Source organism: Spinacia oleracea, chromosome 2 (assembly GCF_020520425.1).
Source record: "Spinacia oleracea cultivar Varoflay chromosome 2, BTI_SOV_V1, whole genome shotgun sequence".
Classification (NCBI taxonomy): domain Eukaryota; kingdom Viridiplantae; phylum Streptophyta; class Magnoliopsida; order Caryophyllales; family Amaranthaceae; genus Spinacia; species Spinacia oleracea.
Genome location: NC_079488.1, coordinates 100,670,643 through 100,693,103, shown reverse-complemented (window position 1 = coordinate 100,693,103; position 22,461 = coordinate 100,670,643). Strand labels below are relative to the sequence as shown.

The 22,461-nt window shown below is 36.6% G+C and overlaps 4 protein-coding genes across 4 annotated transcripts; all 4 read right to left on the bottom strand.

Moving 5' to 3' along the window:
• Positions 1-7,616: 7,616 nt before the first annotated feature.
• On the bottom strand, positions 7,617-9,746 carry LOC130467672 (protein FAR1-RELATED SEQUENCE 4-like). The gene is made up of 3 exons (XM_056836256.1): positions 9,320-9,746; positions 7,861-9,086; positions 7,617-7,769 (listed from the first exon to the last, which is right to left on the bottom strand). The coding sequence occupies exons 1-3, from the start codon at positions 9,645-9,647 to the stop codon at positions 7,617-7,619; spliced, it is 1,707 nt and encodes a 568-aa protein (XP_056692234.1). The 5' UTR covers positions 9,648-9,746.
• Positions 9,747-9,785: 39 nt separating this feature from the next.
• Positions 9,786-10,976, bottom strand: LOC110788982 (protein FAR-RED IMPAIRED RESPONSE 1-like). Its single transcript, XM_021993621.2, has one exon. The coding sequence runs from the start codon at positions 10,974-10,976 to the stop codon at positions 9,786-9,788; it is 1,191 nt and encodes a 396-aa protein (XP_021849313.2).
• Positions 10,977-14,456: 3,480 nt separating this feature from the next.
• LOC110788981 (zinc finger protein ZAT4-like) lies at positions 14,457-16,721 on the bottom strand. The gene is made up of 2 exons (XM_021993620.2): positions 16,529-16,721; positions 14,457-16,303 (listed from the first exon to the last, which is right to left on the bottom strand). Exon 2 carries the CDS (start codon positions 16,295-16,297, stop codon positions 14,699-14,701), a length of 1,599 nt encoding a protein of 532 aa, XP_021849312.1. The 5' UTR covers positions 16,298-16,303; positions 16,529-16,721; the 3' UTR covers positions 14,457-14,698.
• Positions 16,722-18,450: 1,729 nt separating this feature from the next.
• Positions 18,451-21,423, bottom strand: LOC110788969 (putative expansin-B2). The gene is made up of 4 exons (XM_021993607.2): positions 21,188-21,423; positions 20,495-20,607; positions 20,193-20,380; positions 18,451-19,021 (listed from the first exon to the last, which is right to left on the bottom strand). The coding sequence occupies exons 1-4, from the start codon at positions 21,378-21,380 to the stop codon at positions 18,697-18,699; spliced, it is 819 nt and encodes a 272-aa protein (XP_021849299.1). The 5' UTR covers positions 21,381-21,423; the 3' UTR covers positions 18,451-18,696.
• Between the last annotated feature and the right edge of the window lie 1,038 nt (positions 21,424-22,461).

The window sequence follows — 22,461 nt, the reverse complement described above, 5'->3', positions numbered from 1 at the left end:
AAATTGCCCACATCACATCAGTAATTGTAAAACCTTCTCCTTCGTTATTTTCATTTACTCTCTCATTTTCTCTCTCCTTCGTTATTTACCATAGAAGAAAACACCATCTCCCGCGAAATTGTTCTCCTCCAAAATCACCATTGCTACACCACGATTTCTTTATCATCAGATTTTCTTAAACTTACTTTTTTTTTTTCGAATTTGAGTAATTTGGGCGAGTTTAACGAAGCTTGAAGTTTGGGCGAGTTCGTTGGAGCGAAGACTAATCCTTCATTCAATTCCAGGTAAAGATGAAATATTTCATTTTAATTCCGTAATTTTTTGATTTCATTGTTGTAGTTTGTGTATAATTGGGTATTTTTGCTGAATTTTGTTGAAGTTAGGGTTTGGATTGATGAAGAATTGTTTGTTTTTTTGGTTTATAGGGTTTCGTTTGTTTCTGGGTAGATTATCTTGCTAGAAATTCGTTTGTTTCTGGGTAATTCATCATTTCATGCTGGAATGTTTTCATCATTTTTTTCAATTACCGGTGTGTTTTAGTTAGGGTTAATCAAATAATTTCAACCTTTTGGGGTTTTATGTTTTGGAGATGCATGAATCAATACAAAGAATTTATTTTGGGGTTTAGGGTTTAGATAAAGAATGTTTGGTTTGGAGTGTGAATTTATCAAATTTGATATTATATTGTAATTTTCTGGGGCCTGTTTTATCATATTTGGTGAATGTAAAGAAAGGGCGGGTGTTGAACTTGTATTATTATGTATTTTACGAATGTATTGTTCAAAATTGATTGAGAATGTGACTGCCTTGAGTTCAAACCACATAGAATGTGTGGCAAATAATAAATTTGGTACATGGTGGTTCTTTTTAGTGGAAAGTTGTATATAGTTTGGTATTCAATCTAAATTGAATTAGTACTGTTCTTAATCTTATTGTTTATTTACCTAAATTATTTCAGGATGGTTTTCAAAAAGGGACACACTGGAGCCAAACAACCATGGGTGAGTGTTATTAGTTGTTAAATTTGGGTTGTACCCACAGAGTGTAATTCTATATTTGGAGTGTATATATCATGCAGTGTAAGTCTAAAAATGGAGTGTATGATGTAGTGTAATCCTTAACTGTGGCATATGATGCTTTTGATGCAGAAGTTTGCTGTTAGTGATGTTGTGCATGCTGGTAGCCAACCCCTGGAAGCTGGCACCAGTAAGCGTAAGAGGCGTATACCGGAACCGGAACCGGAAAATGAAGAAAACGAAGAACACTATGAATCTGATGAGGCTGTGTCAGGGGATGATAGTGAGGATTCTCTGTATGAGGATGAAGGAGTGGAAGATGAAGATGTAGATGATGATGATGATTTTACAAATTCTGAAGATGAAGGTGGTTCAAATAAGAGAAAGCAGAACAATAAGAAATTGTATGTTAAGAGCCGGCGTGCTGATGTAGATGATGTGGAAGAGTATGCAGAGGATGCTGGTTATGAGGAGGAACAGTTGTTAAGGCATCCAGGGAAGACTGTTAGGGGTGGGAATTCAAATGAAGAACAAATTTTATTGAAGCGTTTGAAGTTATTGAGGCAGAGGCGTAAGGAGGATGAGGGGGGAAAAGTTGTGAAGAAGATGGTGCTGGAGAAGAATAAGCGTAGGAAGGTTGAGGAAAGTGGGCGTATAAGACAAGGAGGAGTAACAGATGGAGCGAAAAGAGAGTGTCCCGTGAAACAAAAGAGAGGGCCGAAAAAGAAAGATTTTCTGCGGGTTAGTAGAGTGACTTAAAAATTTTAAATTTTACTATATACCCCATTTGATATACTAATTTGGTTATGAACTTGTGTTGAAACAGGTTCCTATTCCAGTACAACGGATGTCAAGGGGTGAATATGCGAGACAACATGACTTGGTAGTTGCCACTCAAATGGCTAATTGTGAGCGTAAGGTATAAAATTATGTTTTAGTGTTTGTGTAGTTGTTGGATGGGTATGTTTCATCTGTTTGTCTTGTGTGTTTATAATAAATCCATTTTTTGTAGCAACCAAGTGTTATTTGTCGCACCGATGCGTTCTCGAAGTTGATAGCTGGGTTTGATCAAACAAGGAAGGACTGTGTGAAAAAGATGGGATTTGGTGGACTTTTGGAGCTGAAAATTTCGAAGCTTCCGCGGCAGCTTTGCTACTGGCTGATGACCAGGGTAGATGGAGTCAACATCTTTCTTGTTGGTGGTGACGGGAATTTCATGCCTATCAGCCCTGCCCATTGGGAATATGTTTTTGGAATGAAGAACAGCGGGCTGCCTGTTCCGGCAAGCGATGATGATTTGCCCAACCCTGGGGGGGCTCGTGACATTGCTGTTAAATACAGTGAGAAAAATGCAAAAAACAGCAAGACATTTATAGGTATATCAAACTCAACCCGTGCTTTGCAAGGTCCCTTGGACGAGTCGGGTAAGATAAAACCCCTGGCAAATAATCGTCAAAGAACCGAGTTCATGGAGAACTTCATGATTGTGCTGCTGGGACAGATTTTGTGTCCTTCCACTGACGGTGGCAACATGTCCACCAAACTACTCGGGGCTGTATGCGTTGCGAAGGACGCCGATAAGTATAATTGGTGTGAATTTTGTCACAAATGGTTGTTGGAGTACGCCGTTAATTGTTAGAGGAAGTTTGAAGTTCAGGGATATGCTGCCGGGACGGGTGGCTGTGTGTTGTTTTTGCTGGTAAGAGCTATAGTTTTGTTTTTTATCTGTTGTTAAATGTGTTGGAGTATTTGCAAATATTTTATGTGTCTGCACACAATATATTTCCACTTGTTTTAGCACATATTCCGTTCTTTCCGTTGTTGTGCAGATATTCTACCTTGACCGTTTGTGTCGACAACCTGTCCGGTGGGGAGAGTTCCCAAGACTTAAAGTCTGGACTGAAGAGGAAGTGGACAAGGTGAAATATCAAGATAGGAAACCCACCGATGATTATGGGAAGTTGATGGTGTGTAATCTATAACCATCCACCTGAGTTTATAAATGAAATGTAGTTAGTTATTTAATTAATCTGTTAAATTCAGGTGTTTTTCACCAGACGCTTGATGACGTTGTGTACTCGGAACCTCATCCACTTTTTGGTAAAGAAGGGAAACGGCCAATAGCAGAAGAGGTTGCTGAACAGATTGCTGAACTGGTATAATTATTTGCATTCATTACCTGTCTTCTTGTGTTGTTATTTAGAACTGGTATGCTTATTACTTATTAAGGCAGGATTCCGAATTGCGTTAATATCTCTGGATCTAGCTATCTTGAGGCTTATAATAATACCTTGGGGGGATTCTGCAGTCCAATGACAATGAATGGATAGTTAATTTATTTAAGGAATGCAGAATCCCCCAAAGTATTATTATGAGGTCTTAAAGAGCGAATGAAGACTTCAGAAGGTGGAGACATACTTCAGTAAACTCCCCTGAACACTTGGGAACAGTCAAGTTTTTGTATGCTGAAAACTAGTAGTCTATGTGTACCAAACCACAGTGAACTACTAGTCTATGTGTACCAAACCACGTTGAAATAGTACTGAAAAAAAGTATTCTATGTGTACCAAACCAAAGTATAATAGTACACCATAAGTGACCCCTGTGAATGTTGTTGTACTGTAGGTTTATACTCGTGTGGAATCTAGGTTTATGGAAAAGCTTACCCCTGTACTTCAACAACTTCAAGAACTCCGAAGCAGTGTTCAGATCATTATACGCAGACTGGGGGCCAAGGAACCTAAGCAATGTACGCAGACTTCTGGCAGTAGTGAGCGTGTAATCAGCGATCATGCGCGTGTTGATGTGAATGGGGAGCAAGTGGCTGTTAATAAGTGTGTTAAAAACGTGCTGTTAGACGTCGACTTAGTTCATGTTTCTGACGATGTTTCTGGTGATGAAGAAGATGTACACGCAACGGTGGGTTTGCGTGAAAAGGTTCCTGCGGAGGGTGGTTTCCACCCCTCAGGAAATCCAAATCTTCCCGGATTCTCTGAGTTCTTAAGGCAGCAATCTGAAAAAGTTCCGGTGTTCCGTGATCCTGGTTTTTATGCTAGTGAAAATTTCCGAGGTGAACTGGGAAATTCGTTTATGAGTATGCTTGATTATGTAGGGGATTTTAGTATTGACACTCCTTTTTCAGAGGTACAACCTATCCCGGCTGCGGCTGCGCATGTGCCTGCACAAGTGCCCGTGGCTGTGCCTGTGCCTGTGACAGTGCCTTTTGCAATGGCTCAGCCTGTGCAAGTACCCATCCCTGTCCAAGTGCCCTCAGCAGTCTCTGTGCCTGTGACAGTGCCTTTTGCAATGGCTCAGCCTGCTGAAGCCGCGTCTGTTGAAGTGTATGTGCCAACTGATACTGATGGCAAGTTGGTGCCTCTGGCAAATGCTGTGCCAAACCCTACAGGCAAGGAGGATGACGATCAAGAAGAAGAGAAAGAAGATGAAGAGATGGATGATGAAGAGAAAGATGATGAAGAGAAAGATGACGATGGCCATCTAAAAAAGGACAAGAAAGATGGTGACGGAGGTGATGGTAGTACTGGTGGAACGACACCTGTGATGGGCCTTAATTATGGTACTGGTACTCCCAGTGACAATCAGAAACCACCGCCGAGTGAGGACGAGGAACAACGTGATAGTGCAGATGGTCAAGGTTCTGGGGAAGGCAATACAAAAATTGTTCTGGCTCTAGAAAACAAGGTTCTGACGGTGATCAGTAAAACAAATGCACCACCCAACACACGTGGTCGTGGAAGGTCTAGTAAACCACCTAAAATTCCCAGTTCAATCCGAACACGTACACAAGCATTCATACAGAGCCCCTGAATGAGGTTGAGATTTCAATTCTGAAATACGTGGAGTCTTGCAACCCTAAAACAAAGACAGAGTATGTTATTCTACTGTATTAATTTCTTAATTTTCTTTGAAATAAATGTATAATAATGATTGTTAATTTGTTTTCAAGGGGAGCTATGTGATTGAATGTGATGGGAATGACGCTAGTCAGAGGATGTGCTATTCAGTTGTTAATCCTAGAGCCTGTGTTAATTCCCAGTATGTTCGGACCGTAGCAAATCTATACAACAAGGAATGGGCTGCTGATTACCCGAACTCTTCCCGACGAATCATGTTGGACTCCTCCTTTTCAGTACGTTCTACACTTGACAATTTAACAATACTAATACATAATTGATTGTTGTGTTGGGTAGTCAATCCATTTTAATTATATTGATTTATAGTATCAGAAGCTGAACACAAGGGAGACCTATGCGGGTTTGTTGAAGAAGTGGTCGCAGCCCCTTAAGAAGGTGGTTTCTTCGGACATCTCTGTGGTATGATATTTTTACCAAAGTTGACTCATGTTGACTTGTATGAAACATAGTATGAAACATAATGGTGTTTGTGTGTATGTGATACATTAATTAATTAATAAATAAACATATGAGGTTTTTAAATTCTTCTAACACATAGGGAGTAAACAACCTACACATAGTAATGATATACACATAAATAAATATCTGGTTTTGTAGCTTATGTATAAACACTGGTTTACTGTATCTTAAGATGTTATATATTTTTGTAATATGATGGTTCAAGTTTATGTTCCAGTTGTACAACATGAACACTGGTGGTGTGTTGCTTTCGCATTGAAAGACAAGAAGATATGGTTCATTGACAGCATGTTTAATAATCCCGCTTGCGAGCATTCTGAAGAAGTAAAGAAATTGGTATATGGACTGGAGGATAGATTTGTAGGGATTTAGGGTTCCAAATTCTTGTAATTATTCAATGTCAGTCATTGACTATTCTTTTAAATTTCCAGATTCCGGCGTTGGATTACGTTTTGCAAGAAAATGACAAGGAGTTCAACGCAGTCCCAGCTTGGAAACCGAATCAAATGGGTATTTGGCCAGTGGATTCTGTAAAGTTTCCCGATTATAATGACAAGTTAGTGGTTTGGTAACTTGGTATTCATGTCTATACTTGTGGATTTTAATAATTTAATGGGTTTGAACATGTAATCTGTTATGTTATTTCTCAGTCGTGCATGCGGGGTGGTGATGCTCATTGCAATTCGAGAGACTGCAGAATCGTTTCTGAAATCCATTAACATCGTGAGTTTTATTAATCTGTTCCTAAAATAAGTACGATTTCGTGAGTTAACATTGTATTATATACTAATATTTTTATTGTACCGCCTAGGGTGATGTTCGAAGTGCTCGTCAATCTCTGTTTTTGTCCCATTTGAATTCCGACTACAACTCATGCCGCCCTCTGCTACCGGAGATTATGGCGACCCATTGTCACTGATTGCAGCCTCTACCAGTAATGAAGTTGAAAAGTTTTTGAAACATTAAGTATTTTTGGGTTAAATGTCTTGCGAATACTAAGATCTTATTTTGGGTTTTGCGGAGACTTATGTTTTTTGCGAATACTAATGCCTTATAATTGTATTCATCAAAATTGTAGGCAAGGATGTAAAAATACCATACGTGTCCAGTTTGGTATGCGTATAGGCAATGATATGGTACGGAATGATATAAAAATACCATAAGTGTCAGTTTCGTATGCGTATAGGCAATGTATGGTACCCAGTGATAAAAAAATACCCTGAAAAAACAGTTTGGTATGCGTATAGGCAATGATATGGTACTTTGTTTTGTGAAGTATGGTAATTTAGGGTTAATTTGATTGCCTACAAAACCCTCAAAACAGAATATACATCACGAAATTAAAGAACAAGAATTAAATAAGTAAAACAGTTACTATTTTTAGCAGTTTTGGCTGAAATGAAAGGGGAAATGAGATTCGTTCTTCTTTTATAGGAGGAATGCGTTGCCAAGTGGAGATTTATGTTTACATCTTTCGGGAATGGGGACAAAGTAGACGTCTACATTACCCTTGAACCTTCCCTTTCGGGAATGGGGACAAAGTAGACGTCTACACTACCCTTGAACCCTAAACCCTATTACTCCCTCCCGAAAGGAACGGTGGTCCAAATCAATTAACATCGTTGTCTAATACTCCCTCCGTCCCGGAATACTTGAAACGCTTTCCTTATCAGGCCGTCTCGGATTACAACGCTTCTAAAAATGGAAAATTTACATAATATTTTATTATTTACCTTTTCTAAGGGCCCAACAACAACCCTACTACCAAATCCGTGGACTATGGACCGTGGTGCACATAGAGCATGGTGCACCATGGTGCACAAAAAGAACATATGTGCATAAGCAAAAGAACATGCGATATAATATTTCACTTTTTTGTTATAACATGTTCTTTTCTCATAACCAGATGTTCTTTCAATTATATACCAGTGAATTAAGAAGGTGCAACATGGGGTCTATGTGCACCATGGTCCACCTTCTAAATTGCTACCCCAAATAAACATTAGAAAATTCACGAAATTAAACATTAGAAAATTCAAATAAACATTAGAAAATTCACGACCCCCCCACCACATCCCACTACCTACCTTTCAATTAAATAAGAAGTCAATTATAATGAATTAAACCCCGTGCCGTTCAAACATATGGGCCATATGTTACAATTTGATATTATATTGTAATACTGCATAATACATGATCAATAAAATCACCTGATAGTTTTGCATGGGTGCTCCATTGTTGTAGTTGTGTTGCGGATATATAAGAGTCCACTCATCTGACCTACACAAGCACGGACATTGTTTCCTCCAACTTGATGTTGCAGATCCACTACATTCACCGTATTATACCCAGCCATTACCTGCTGTTGGGGAGGGGACAACACAATATCACTTACAAACAACAAACAACAAATAATCATAGAACAATATGTTGCGCAGGCAGGAACTTACAAATTGATTTGGCCAGCCGGGATGGAAGTTGTTCTGTGCGTTACCGTACTTTATTCCTTGGTGCCCGGTGTAATCAGGATTCATAGCTACCGGATCCATAGGTTGTGTAAAAGGTACAGGAAGATTAGTAGCAGGTTGTTCAGGAGGAGCATCTTCAGCCACGCCTTTCTTGTTTTTCCGTACTTGCTTTTTAGCTGGCTTTGTATTCTCACCAGGAGGGATAAAACGTTTCTCACGAGGCCTATGAGCCTTTACCCCACCTCGTGGAACAGGATCTTTGGCAAGAATGGGTGGTGACTGACAAGGGCTTTCTTCTCCAGAACTATTAGGCGGTTTATTAATCGACCCAGGCGTTGGTGGTCCGTCACTGCCCCTTCTGTTAAGGACGGATGCTGCACCGCCTTCATTATCGGCCACTTCTGCTGTCACTACGTCACTTACATCCATCCGTAACATAGCAGCCCGAACCATCTCAAGCATTATGTCAAGTTTTTGCTCATTCTGGGACCCAAGTAAAGCAGCAGGTTCTACTGCATTCATAATTTTGTCATACCGATTAATTTCCTCTGTTTTCTCAGGATCATGATAAGCTACCTTCACAAGGGTGTGCTTACGTTGAATATCTTTCCTCCATCGATCCATAATGTATGATGCAGGAACTGTTACCACATTCTCCATGTCTAACACTTTTATTATATGCCTACAAACAATGCCGTGGCACTCAAAGTATTTACAGTCACACTTCCCAAATAAGGTTTCTTTGTTGAACAATACCACATAAGTACGCTTAGGGCCACCCAAAGATATTTCCTTTTTTAAAAACTTCGACCATATCCACACTCTATCGGAGACGGTATGCTCTACCTCAACATCAGAAATGTCTTTTTTACTAACAGGGATCACATAACATACCCGCGTGCACTGGACCTGAACTTCAACAAACTTCGCATCCGTATATACTTTCTGACATTTTCTCTCATACGCAAACTCCCCAACCAAAGGCCTTGTAAAACGGCTACAATTCACATCCGCAGCTCTTTCATCATTCGCCCTACTCTCCATGGCCTTGCAATATCTAGGAGCAAACTGATACAATCTCGTGTTCTTCTTCAGGTACCCGTCGAAAAAACTATTTATGCTTTCAACCCGCTGAGTCGTCTGCATCCCTGCCCAAAATATATGTTTGACATACGCCGGTATCCACATATCTCTCTGCTTGTACAGAACTGCCATTTACAAATTATGAAATATATTCAATTTAACATACACTATGAACAATTTTGTGTCCTCCAGGAAATTAAACTACTGTTACTGCCTATTCAATTAAACTACTTATTCAATTAAACTACTGTTACTGCCTATGGTATGATTCATTGATTAAATAAGTACCAAATATATAAAGTAATTATACCAAACGGATTAGCAGAGAATCACTGAAACTGATAATATCAACACATACCTTGAAGCCACTTAGAGCTTTGCTTTGTGTCCTTGTTTGTGTCCTTGTTTGTGTCATCAACACATACCTCCAGCTTATATTTTTTAATTGCTTCAGCCCAACCTTCCTCGAACTCTTCTGGTGATAAACTGTTGTAGATTACATTCTGTAACGCCACTTTAATTTGGGGATAATCTGTAAGAGAACCAAGTTTCCGGCTGAACTTTTGCATAATGTGCCACATGCACCACCGATGTCGGGTATGTGGCATTGGCATCACTATTCGAATTGCCTTCCTCATTGCTGCATCTTGGTCAGTCATTATTGCGGCTGGAGCTTTTCCTCCCATACATGACAACCAAGCCCTAAACAACCACACAAAGGTCTCTGCATTTTCATGGGACAATAACGCACATCCTAACAATATAGTTTGTCCATGATGATTTACCCCCACAAAGTTCGTGAACGGCAACTCATACTTGTTTGTCTAGTAGGTCGAGTCAAAACATACAACATCACCAAAATACTGATACGCCGCTCTGCTACGAGCATCCACCCACATTACGTCCTGCAACTTTCCTCCTTTATCTAACCGGTGCAGATGGAAAAAGTTTTGGTTATCCTTGGTCATTTTATCTAAGTAGTTAATCATTGCTGCAGCATCACCATCCCTAAGCCTCAGTCTCATCCTCTTATTCAAAACATTATGAATATCTTTCTTCGAAAATCCTATATTCTCAACCCCATTCCTTCTTCCTGCTAAGTTGTTGAAAATCTGTGCAACGGGCGTCCCTGAATCATGATCATTTTCCATATTTTTCAATAAGACATCTGTAATCTTTTTCACCCTATACATCGAAATATGATTAGACTTGCTTGGCGTAGGGTTATGGTTCATGTGTTCGTTTACAACAGTCTTCACAACCCAGTTATTCTCACTGGTACGAGAACCATACAACATCACAGGGCAATTACACTTCTTCGACTTCTTCTTAACCATTGGTTCTTCATAACAAGTCACTTTTTTCCCATTAATCACGCGCCGGTAAGTGGTTCTCCCATAACATTCACACCTCCATACATAGCTCTTAAGGGATTTTGATTTCCCACTTTCTTTGCCACTTTCTTTCCTTTCTTTGCTAGATATACTTCCACCAACACAAACTACACCAAATCCTTGTTGCTCCCCATACAAACGATAATAGTTATTCATAGCTTCCCAACTACTAAAACTCATACCAACAACAGGGGTCGCCATGACCGGACCATTTGTACCTTTTGTCTTCTTAATAGGGGTACTATAAACTGCAGAACTTCTTCCTTCTCCACCTTCCCCATTACCTAAATCTCCAACAACCTCATCCAACTCCGTATCCTCATTAAGGTCATCATCATTTGCCACAAATACTTCTTCATCCAATTCATCACCTGCATCCAGTTCCTCATCATAATCATCAATTACTTCGTAATCATTACCATCTTCAACCCCATCATCAACATCTTCATCAACATCCCCATCAACATCCTCATCAACCTCATGACCCTCGTCACCCTCATCACTCTCATCACCCTCACCCTCATCACCCTCATCACCCTCAACCTCATCATCCTCATCACCAAGTAAATCCCAATGCTCATCTAAAGAATCTTCATCCAGTTGATTATCAACAACCTTCATTACCAACACAACTTACTTACTCACTAAACAAAATAAACAACAGAAGTACTAAACTATATATATATTCCATAAATGTATATAGTTTGGTACAGTAACAATAACATCCTAACTCAATAATAATAATGTATAATGTATCAAACATCGTTTAATCAGTAATAATAAATCATTTATCGTATAATCACTCATTAATAAAATCGTTCATTCATCATAATTCAATCGTATAGAATATCAATACATCATTATGCTTTAAAACTATTTCATTTCAGTTCCTAATTTCATTGTGTTCCTAATCTGATTATGTTCCAAAGCAAATCATATCAATAAATTTATTAACCATAACCCTAATTATTAAATTAAATGATTCATTCATGCTTGTAAACTTACAATTCTAGGAAGATGAAAAATCTTTCAAATTATTGCAAATTTACCTCGTCTAGTTGTAATCTTCTCCTTCTTCCCTCCACTGTCCTGCTTCCCTCCATAGCTTGTAAACTGAACCGGATCTGATTCCCTTTAAGTGTCCAAACCCAACCCAACTCTGGATTTAAATTAATAGGAATAACGGAAACTGAACCGGATCTGGATGCCCTTTAAGTGCCCATTTGCGAATGAAGAACTATTTCAGTGCCCATTTGCAAATGAAGAACTATTTCAAGATTTTGGACAAAATAATTTCGTAGAATTAATAAATGGTTTTTATTTGGAGCAAATTCATTTGTAATTGTTTTAATTTGGAGTAGAGAAGATTAATTTGTAATAATTTTTTTTGGATCGCGGATATTAAGAGAAACAAATTTTTGGAGGAAGGAACAAGAAGAACTGCTAAAATGAAGAACTAACAAATGAAAGAGGAAGTGGGAACCTTTGGTTTTGCCGCCAACAAAATTTCACAGAACTTTGGCGCAATTGGTAAAAATTTCACTCTCTCTCTAGGATTTCAGTTGGCGCCAAGTAATATACCATTTTGCTTTTATTTTCTCAGTTTAGTAGCCCCACAATTGTACCATATGAATATAAATCATTATTTAATTGCCATTATAGGTTTTGCAATCTATAATAATTATAGATTCAGAAACTCTCAAACAAACAATGGGCTACACAAATCAGCACAGCCCATTCCAACATTGTGCTTCATAGCTCAGATTTTCTGCTGGACCAAATTTAGCAATTTCTCTGTTTCTAACGTCATTCTGTTTTTGAACCGGCCAACCGGATAAGTTATGGAACGGTGGAACCCATGCCAATATACCATGTCACAAACTCACAACTCACATGCCGTGAGTCGGGTCTGGTTAGATCTAGTCAAAACATAGTATAGTAAAATATTGTACTTGTATAGTACTGTAAATGTTACGTATGGTTTAACAGCGTACTGTACACTTAGAGAAGTAAGAACAAAAAATAATAATATTTACATGTTTTTTATATGGCAAATTTGTCAAAAACTACCTTATAAAATCTTGTTTTTGTCAAAAACTACCTTATAAAAAAAAATATTGTTATTAACTACCTTATAAAAACATATTGTTGTAAAATACTACCATTCGCCGGAAACTAACGTTGACCGACACTCCGACGTTGACTTTATCATGTGCACATCACGTGACATTTAACTACCCAATTTCAACCCTTTGTTCCCCTTATTTCTCTTATTCCGTTTTCTCTTAACTTCCTCCCCCATTAACTTTCTGGGTTACTCACCGGCCAAGAAATGGAAGAAGCTCATTAATGGAGATTTAAACTTCCTCCAATTTGTAAGTTTGCATTGCTTAATTTCTTTCCCTTTCAGTATAATAATAATATTGTTTGCTTACAAAAAATTATCATTTTCTTTGCTTTCAATGGAGAAAGATTCTCGAAGACTAAGTGTGGAGGTGGTTAGGGGATCACCTGGTGCTTAATTTTTCTTGAGGGGAACCTGGTGCTTAATTTAATACGCATGTACAATTCCTTTTCTAGTTAATTAATTTAGTTATTCAATTGTGAATTTGCGTTTAGGTTTAGTGGGTAAAGGTTTGGTTAGTTAATTACTATCTTACTATGGGGATCGATTGTGGGTAAAGGGATTGTAGTTAATTAATACCTTAGTATTTAGTTAATTGCTTATGAAAATGATTGTTGGATTAGTCTAAAGAGTGGGTTTGGTAATTTTAATATCTGAATATGAATTTTTGTTTTCTTGCTTAATTGAAAAATATGGATTTATCCTTGAAAATATTTTCCATTGATTAGCTTCTTCAATTCCTTGGTTGGTGGTGAGTAACTCAGAAAGTTAATGGGGGAGGAAGTAAAGAGAAAATGAAATAAGGGAAACAGTAAGGGCGACAAAGGGTTGGAATTTTGTAGTTAAATGTCACGTGAAATACACGTGACAAAGTCAACGCCGGAGTGTCGGTCAACGTTCATAGTTTCCGGCGAATGGTAGTATTTTACAACAATATGTTTTTATAAGGTAGTTAGTAACAACATCTACTCTAATATTTAATAGCAGGGAAGTTTAAGAGAAATTTAGAGTGCCACGTGGCCTTTTTTTTATTTTCCATCTTTTATTTTAAAAAATATATATATATTTACTTAGTTACTTCCGTCTTTTCGTCGTCTTCCTTCCGTGAAAAGTGAAAATCACCACCTCTTACTTCCGTCGTTTCGTTCTCTCATAGAAATCAAGAGCAAATCTATAATCAACTGTAAATCCAATTACAATTCTCTTCGATCTTTCAAAGTCCTCCTACTTCTGCTATCGATTTTGTTTCAAACATTAATTTTCTTGCATCCTTCCACTAGATTGATTTTGTTTGATTACATCATAAACGATGGATCATACATCGGAATTAGTGTTTTTTTTTTCTGGGTTCATGTAAATAATAACGGTTATTTTGGACTTGGATATCCAAATTCTGTATTTTCCTCTCTCGATTCACATTTTCAATTCATTTTTCCGCAAATTTTTATAACAATTTGTATATATAGTCATTCTAATTTTGGCTACTAAGGTCCCCAATTTCTTATGTACTATATTAATTAAAATTGAACTGAAAACCCCACCCATGTACTATATTCCACCTTTCCCATGTACTATATTCTCTTTCACATGTACTTTATTCCACTTTTCCATACAACTCAATCGTCATTTATGGGACGGAGGGAGTATAATTGAATGATAGAATATATGCACCTTAGTTTGACTTTTATTACCCCTTTAATACATTACCCTCAATCCTAGCATGCCCTACATGTTATTGTCATAGAATAGTTAAGGCTTTGTTCAGTTCACTTAATTTTGATGTGCTTTGTTTAATTCACCTCCATTTGCACAACTTATTTAGAGGTGCTAATTGTTTGAAAAAAAATACTTATTTTTGTTGAAATAAGTCAAAACAATTAAAATAAATTAAAATAAACATGCCCTAAGTATAAGTACATTCACTAAGTATTATGTTAATCAAAATGCAAAGCAAAATAAATGAGAAGATGACGAAATTAACATAATGGTTTTTCAAATATATACTAATAAATATATACTAATTGCTATATAACAAACTTTTTTTATCCTTGACGAGGATTGTTGATGAGTATATTATAATTACAGTGTATAATTTCAACATAATAAGTATATATATACCTAAATCTTTTCTCTGACATATATATTTTGTTTGCTTATTTTTTCTTGAATTTTGATGGTATTTTGTAAACTTAAAAAATATATAATGAATGGGTTGGCTTTAAGATTGCGCATTGGTTGGGGCAATCCCTACTTGTAACCATGGAGAAGAGCTACCATTAGTAGTCATATTATCACATAATTTAGCCAACTTGAGTTTACTATCTGCTTCATCATCTGCATTAGTAGGCGTATGGGAGTCATTAACACTAATGTTGTTGTTATTAATCTTCTTGTCATTTTCGCCCTGATTAATAATCTCATAGTTATTCCCCTGTTGGTGTTGAAGATGTTGATGATTCTCTTGCTTAATTTCTACATTAACAGTATTTCCCCAAGATTGTAATAGGATATCGGTAGGTACTTGGAAGCTCAAAGGGTTCCTAGGGTCTCTTTGTAGCCTTAACATGTCTTGATGTTGTTGATGATGATGATGATGATGATGATGATTTGAAGCTAAAGCTGAAGCTGGGATGTTGAGATCCAATGCCTTTTGCTGCTCAGAGATAGAGAGTTGAGTACCAAAAACAGGGGCCGCCGCCCTTTGATGTACTTGCTCTATTTGATCATGAAGCTCTTGAAACCGCGCTAGCGTTGAATTATCCGGTGGTGCATTGGAGGTAATCCAATGACATCTCTTATGACCACCTAGTGCTTGTCCAGATGAAAACACCCTGTGACAAATTGAACATTCATGGACTTTTGATTTAGGCCTTTTAGAAGACAAATTTGGTAATGGAGAACTTGAGCCGGCTCCATATTCGAATTGGTACGTTGTACATGATTTGTCCGGTCTCATAAACTCTTGATCACTACTGCTTACAAAGTTATCTTCTTCTCCATTATAACTATGATCTTGTTCAACTTGATGATCTAATCTCGCTGCGAAACAGCCTTTAACTTTCTTATGACTAGCTCTATGACCACCTAATGCTTGATGTGAAGTAAACGTCTTACCACATGCTTTACACTCGAACGAACCCTTTGCGTTATTATTATTATTATTATTATTATTATTATTATTAGTACCTTTGGCCTTCATAAGATGATCAGAAGAATAAGGTTGTTCTCGTGTCATAATGAAGCTCATTGAATGCCGCCTCTCATCTTCCTTACTCGATTCATCCACCATTATCAAAGGGTGACGATGTTCCACCGTGGCATTCGAAAGCATCATTAAGCAGTTTGCAAGGTCTTCCTCCTCGCTAGAGGGGCAATGGTTTGGTGTAAAACTATCAACTTTCGTCCGAAATGATCTCTTCCTTTTCGACCACCCGGACGCCCTTGTCATACCCCCTTGACCGTCATCTTCATCTGATTCAGGGGATGATAAAGGGGATTCGACGTCGACGTCGTCGGAGCTACATTTACATGGCTCTAAGAAAGATTTAAATGACATAAACTCCCTTCCACAATTTTTACAAACCCTATAACTTCTTACCCTATTAGGGTTCGTCCTTAGTTTGTACATTCTCTTATTGGTTGGTGATCCTTTGTCCTCCCAATCACTAGCTCGATCATCGTCGTCGAAGCCCCCACTCTCGTCGCCTATTCCATGAGCCCTCATGTGCCCTCCCAATGCTCTTCCACACATGAACCCTTTTTTGCATATTCTACAAAAATACTTCAAGGTTGATTGTTCATCTACAACCAATGCCATTACGTACTAACAACAACAACAACAACAAACAAATTCAAATTAATCAATATAACACCTTCAAAAAATCAATAATGATCGTAAGAAGAGAGGAATATGATGAATGGTAAAACAAAAAAATAAAACAAAAAAAAATGCTATTTACAAGCAATTTTTTGATATAATGTAAGACGCGAAAAGTAATCGAAAAATTAAGATAAAAGGAAGGTATGAATTGAATTGAATTGAAGTTACCAGGAAGCTAGCTAGGTTGAGGAAGAAGATGAGTAAATGGGTAATAATTTGTAGTACAAGTTGTATGTTTGTATGGTGAGAACAAAGGTTAGAGTCCTAGTTTTTAGTTCAAGTGTTGGTTGGTTAAATTGTGGATGAGAGATAAAAGGGAAATTATAAGAGTGAAGTTAAGAGTATATGACACATGTAAGGAGGATGTGTGTGTTTTAAGCTAAGCTTAGGAGATCAAAGACTCATTCTTTAATTATTACTAATTTTGCCTTTATTAGTTTGTAATTAACTAGTACTAATTATTGCATGCTTTACTAATACTAGCTAACTCTTTTTTATTTTTGGGTGACAAATCTAGCTATTTTGACCGATTTGAGAGTGTTTTCCGTTTGTCCATTCATTAAAATGCAAGCCTGTTCTAAGTAAGAAATAGTGAAGGAAAAAGTAGTTTAAACTTGTAACTGTTGAAAGTCTATTCATATCCCTTTAAGTCCAACCCAAGAAAACAACCATTCAATCTAATGCTTCTCCTTGTATAGCGCTTCTTCCTTTGCCTAATTTTGTTTTGCATTTTGTATTTTCATTTGGATTGAATTAGTTTCTCCTGTAGTCAAATGCATAGGTCAGAGTACCTTAAAAAAATTGCATATGTAGGTGAGTCAATTCTTTATTTATTTGTTTTGGTTAGGATAATCAAATATTAAGCTAATGTAAATGATTAGGAATTCCCCTCGCGAAAGATATATTACAAGTCCAGATATACATGTTATAATACCAAGTATATCCGTTTCCGAAAAATTTATGCTCATTGATATGTGATTGGTGCATGGTGCACCTAATAATTTTCAATAATATACTCCCTCCGTCTCAATTTAATCATCACAATAACTTATATATTATTATTTAATAGAAAATGAAAGAATTTTTTAATTGAATATGAAAAAATATAGAGGCTATGATTTTAATAGTGGAAAGAAAAATATAATAAAATATTAGGAAATTCATACCATAGAAAAAAGGCATGACAATTAAACTGAGAATGACAGAAAAGAAAATTGCCACGATTGATTTATGGTGCGATGGTGTGCCTTTAATAGACCCACTATTAAGCCCATTTGAAAGACCATAGTTAGCGAGAAAATGTAATCAAAGCCCATTGGCTAGATTATAACACCGTTTAGTTTTAAAGTTTTGTTTGTTTTTTCATTCATTGGGCCCAAATTGCCTATTATTAGTCGCCTAGTCGGTCTAAGCAAACTTGACAGAGTTGAGTTTTGTGAGAATTTTCATCAAACTGTGGACAAACCGGTGAATTTTACGTGGTACAAACACAACTGTTCCGGTGTTGAAGCGGTTGAAATAATGGGCTTCGTATGAAGGCCCTTTCGTGCGTTGAAGATCTTGGTAGCTTGAAATGAGTTGATTCCAGATTCACCTGAACAATAGCGAAGTTACTAGCCTCGGGGATGTTTCCGAGGAAAACCCCTCCGATGCCTAAGTAAGAACGATGCTCGGATTCTAGAGAAAGTAGTCTTAAGGCGGTAAATTGGACGTACCTTGAGGTGTGAGCCTTGACGGCTTATTTATAGTGTTTGTGTAATAAATGTGCCCATAGGTCATTTATTACTGTTGGGCCTTGAGCCTTGTTGGTGGCTGATAAGCCATGTTGAGTGGACAGTGGGTTTGATGTTGTTGTGTTGAGCCATTGAACTTTGGACTTAATGGCGCAATTGGTATCCAATTGGGAGCCCAAACAACAACGATAAAGAAATATCGGTACAATTTTCACGTGGTACAAAAATAAAGGTAAAGAAATAACGTTGGTTGTACTATACAAACATGGCACCACAACACAACTAGTTGTAGTATGCTGAATTCTGTGATTATCTAAGTGGGTGAGCATACTTAAAAAATTAAAATACCGAAAAATATAAGGAAAAGTAAACAAAGAAGTTAACATTATATTAAGACGAGGTAAACATATTAAGGGATGGGGGGAACAATTCACATTCCACAACCTATCATCCCTAGTTACATATAAGGATACACACTAATACTATTAGCCACCTATTATAAGCAGGGAAAACACACGTTTCATCAACGACAAATTAAGTGTAACCCTAATACGAATTGAAGAGTTTCCTAATTCGTAATGTTTGGTTACTTTAATTAATTAGTTAGTTATCAAAATTAACATGAGAACGGTATGTTTGACCAGGATTCCAACCCTTAGGGATGACATTATTGAGGATAAGGGTGTCTCCAGATTGAGCTTCAATTAATTGCAAAGACAAAGGAGGTTGAAGAACATTTTCAGCATTCAGCTCCCAAACTGCACCCCATGATTGTTTCAAGGACACCCATTCACCAGATCGCTCCTTTAACTTCACACTTTCTATTCCCAATCCATCTGTGTACTCAATTGTTGATGCAAAGTAGTAAGGGTTCGAACCCGCGTCTACTCTTACCTCCACTGTTACTCCATGATAGTTGCACTTTACCCTGCACCAACCATATTTTCAAATGTAAGTTTTTTTTTTTTATTAATTTTGTATGTACAAATGTACAATATCATTTTCTTTCCTTCTCAAGAATAACTGCGACAGTTTGACTTTTCACTATTCATTTACATAATGATTTTTTTTTAACTCATAAATTAAAAGCAATTATTAGTATATACGTGAAATGAAGGTAAAGGTTTTTTTTCCCAAGAGTTTAGGCTCCGGGTTTGTTTTCTTGTGAGAGGGGAAAGTTTTATCATTTACCACTCGGTTAATCGGCTTACTCTGTGGTCTATTCACAAGTTAATTTTTACTTGGAAGTTGGAACTGGTCTGAGTAGTACTTCCTCTGTTCTTTTTTATATGACACAATTATTTAGGCACGTTTACCAATGCACGATTTCGAATACTAATATCTTCAATTATGGGTACGAAAAAATTATAAAAAGTTGATATTTTAAAAATATTTATTGAGACGAATCTAATAAGACCCCGCACGACTATGTTTTTTCTTAAAAATAAATCACAAAACGAAGTCAAAGGAGTATTTGTGAATAGTGTGTAAAACTCGATTGTGTCATATAAATAAGAACAGAGGAAGTATATGGCAAGGGTGTGTACGTGTTTGTTTATATTATCTGTATCCCAAGGTCATCTTTGTACACTATCCGAAAGGATGTTTTATGTTATCCGCCTGATTTTCTTTCTTAATAGATTTAGGTTTAGGACATATATATATACTCCCTCTGTATTTTTTTAAGGGATACACTTGCCTTTTCCGGCCGTATTTATTTAAGAGATACACTTGCCATTTTTAGTAACTTATCAACCCCACCATCTAATTAAATAATACATCTAATATATTCTATCACCCACCAAAATGACATGGTCCCCACATATTTAATTATTAAAATATCTATTCAACCCCACTTGCTTTATTATTTTATTTCATTCAATTATTCTTCTTAATACCCGTGACCGGCCAAGTGTATCTCTTAAAAAAATACGGAGGGAGTATATGTAATATCATTTTTTTGTTGTTGAAAATTACATACGTAATATTATGGATTAGTTGTTGGAATTCTAGTAATGGTCGTACGTGCAAGTGTGCAACATATGTACAATATGCAATGGTTATATGGAAAATCTTTGGAAAATGGGCATGTTTCTTACTTCTTGTACTGGATGTTAAGAACACCAGCATCACGTAGTTTTCCAGCACGGCCAGGTTTAGCCATGGCTCCGAAAGATGTTCCACTTAAATCAAAATGAGGTTCGTCGGAGGGGCAACCCGGACATTCGTCCGTTATCGTCACAGTCACTGGTTTTCCCGAACATGCTTCATTTGCAACACATTTTACCTAATTCAACCAACAAACAAATATTTTTATTTTTAAATATTGAAACAATGATAATTAATGATAACGTGTTTATATAATACAATATATATATATAAAAAAAACATATAGACAAACCTCATAGCAAACTCCACATCCATCACCAAACTGATAGATTGAGGGTCCAGCAGATGATACCATGCCTGAATACGGAGGTCTTTCCACCGTACTTGTATACCCACATGCACCACCTACATACGTATATAGTATATATAGTTATTATATACGGAGTACTCCGTACGTATGTATATGGAGTTGTATATAAATTACGAATTTTACATTATTTTATTTAATATCTTCAAACTAATAACTACTCCCTCCGTCCCGGAATACTCGCACCGGTTTGACTTTTTGCACTATTCACATAATTTACTTTGACTCTATTTTATTTCTAGTATATGAAAACAAAAGTTAACCTATAATATATTGTTGGCTTCATCTTAACATATATTTTCAAAATATTAATAATTCATAAGTTTTTATAATATGTAAGTTAAATATATTGGTGGTCAAAGTTGTGCATTGGCAAGCGTGTCGACTCGAACAGGTGTGAGTATTCTGGGACAGAGGGAGCACTACATAAATATTTCAATTCACCTATAGTACTATATATGAGAGTAATTAGTTAGTGTTTCTATCAAATGACCAACTCAACCAAAAGTTTAAGCTGATGGTTGAAGCCCCAAGATTAATTTTATACTCTATTAGTTTCAGCTATGGTACGTACTGATAACCTAACGAGTTATAATGAAGGAAATTAAATTTACGTACCACTGCTTCCGGCACCATTAGGAGTTCCGTACCACGTGGCACCGGCAGGAGACCAATTAGAATTGGAGTCTTGATAATATTTAGACACGTTTAGAAGTTTAGGGTTGAAACAATAACAACCATGTAGTTGAAGAGAAATAATCAGAAGAAAGATTGAAGAAAAGAGATAATGATGAAGTTGAAGAAGAGCCATTACTAATTATGAGCTTAATTAATTAATTAACTAGAAAGATGAAATTTTTTATTTAGTGAAGAAAACTTGTATAAAGTCACTGTTATTTATAAGAGGAGTGAGAGAGGATTGCTCATCTTTGTCATCATCTTAATTGAGCCATTAATTGAGGAAAAATCAGTATAAGTCACCATCAATTTTAAAAATTTTATTTTTTTTTTCACCTAAAAGTTATTTTTTTTAAGCATGTGCCTATAAAAAAACCCAATGCTTGCTAATTAGTAAACCCTAAGCATGGATAACATGCATATAGTAAGATAGTAAGATATACTTTATGAAAGACTTTGGCACAACATGTAGCAGCAAAGATGGAAAGTAAATCTTGATGAATTGACTTTTAATGCACCCTTTGCTTAATTAAATTAAATAACCTTTTCCTTGAATTTTGCATAATTTTCGCAGTCATTTACGGTCCGTTTGGTAGCCGGTAATAAACGGTAGGAATGGGAATAAATCCTAGTGTTATTTGGCAAGAAATTAACATCATGATGTCCATGGTAATGAAATTTTGTCTCAAGCTTGGTGTTTTATTCATAGATTTGCATTCCCGTCTAATACCACTCCCCAAATGGTAATGGTTAATTGAGCCATTAATTGAGGAAAAATCAGTATAAGTCACCATTAATTTTAAAAATTTTATTTTTTTTTTCACCTAAAAGTTATTTTTTTTAAGCATGTGCCTATAAAAAAACCCAATGCTTGCTAATTAGTAAACCCTAAGCATGGATAACATGCATATAGTAAGATAGTAAGATATACTTTATGAAAGACTTTGGCACAACATGTAGCAGCAAAGATGGAAAGTAAATCTTGATGAATTGACTTTTAATGCACCCTTTGCTTAATTAAATTAAATAACCTTTTCCTTGAATTTTGCATAATTTTCGCAGTCATTTACGGTCCGTTTGGTAGCCGGTAATAAACGGTAGGAATGGGAATAAATCCTAGTGTTATTTGGCAAGAAATTAACATCATGATGTCCATGGTAATGAAATTTTGTCTCAAGCTTGGTGTTTTATTCATAGATTTGCATTCCCGTCTA

What these genes read in the sequence shown, in the direction of transcription:
- LOC130467672 (XM_056836256.1), bottom strand. Translation starts at nt 9,647, where the DNA reads ATGGGAGGAAAAGCTCCAGCCGCAATAATGACTGACCAAGATGCAGCA. An exon ending in AAGCTCTAAGTGGCTTCAAG is followed by an intron (nt 9,087 to 9,319) that starts GTATGTGTTGAT and finishes TGTAAATGGCAG; the next exon opens with TTCTGTACAAGCAGAGAGAT. An exon ending in CCGGCTGGCCAAATCAATTT is followed by an intron (nt 7,770 to 7,860) that starts GTAAGTTCCTGC and finishes CCCCAACAGCAG; the next exon opens with GTAATGGCTGGGTATAATAC.
- LOC110788981 (XM_021993620.2), bottom strand. Translation starts at nt 16,297, where the DNA reads ATGGCATTGGTTGTAGATGAACAATCAACCTTGAAGTATTTTTGTAGA.
- LOC110788982 (XM_021993621.2), bottom strand. Translation starts at nt 10,976, where the DNA reads ATGAAGGTTGTTGATAATCAACTGGATGAAGATTCTTTAGATGAGCAT.
- LOC110788969 (XM_021993607.2), bottom strand. Translation starts at nt 21,380, where the DNA reads ATGGCTCTTCTTCAACTTCATCATTATCTCTTTTCTTCAATCTTTCTT. An exon ending in TAATGGTGCCGGAAGCAGTG is followed by an intron (nt 20,608 to 21,187) that starts GTACGTAAATTT and finishes ATACGTATGTAG; the next exon opens with GTGGTGCATGTGGGTATACA. An exon ending in GATGTGGAGTTTGCTATGAG is followed by an intron (nt 20,381 to 20,494) that starts GTTTGTCTATAT and finishes TGGTTGAATTAG; the next exon opens with GTAAAATGTGTTGCAAATGA.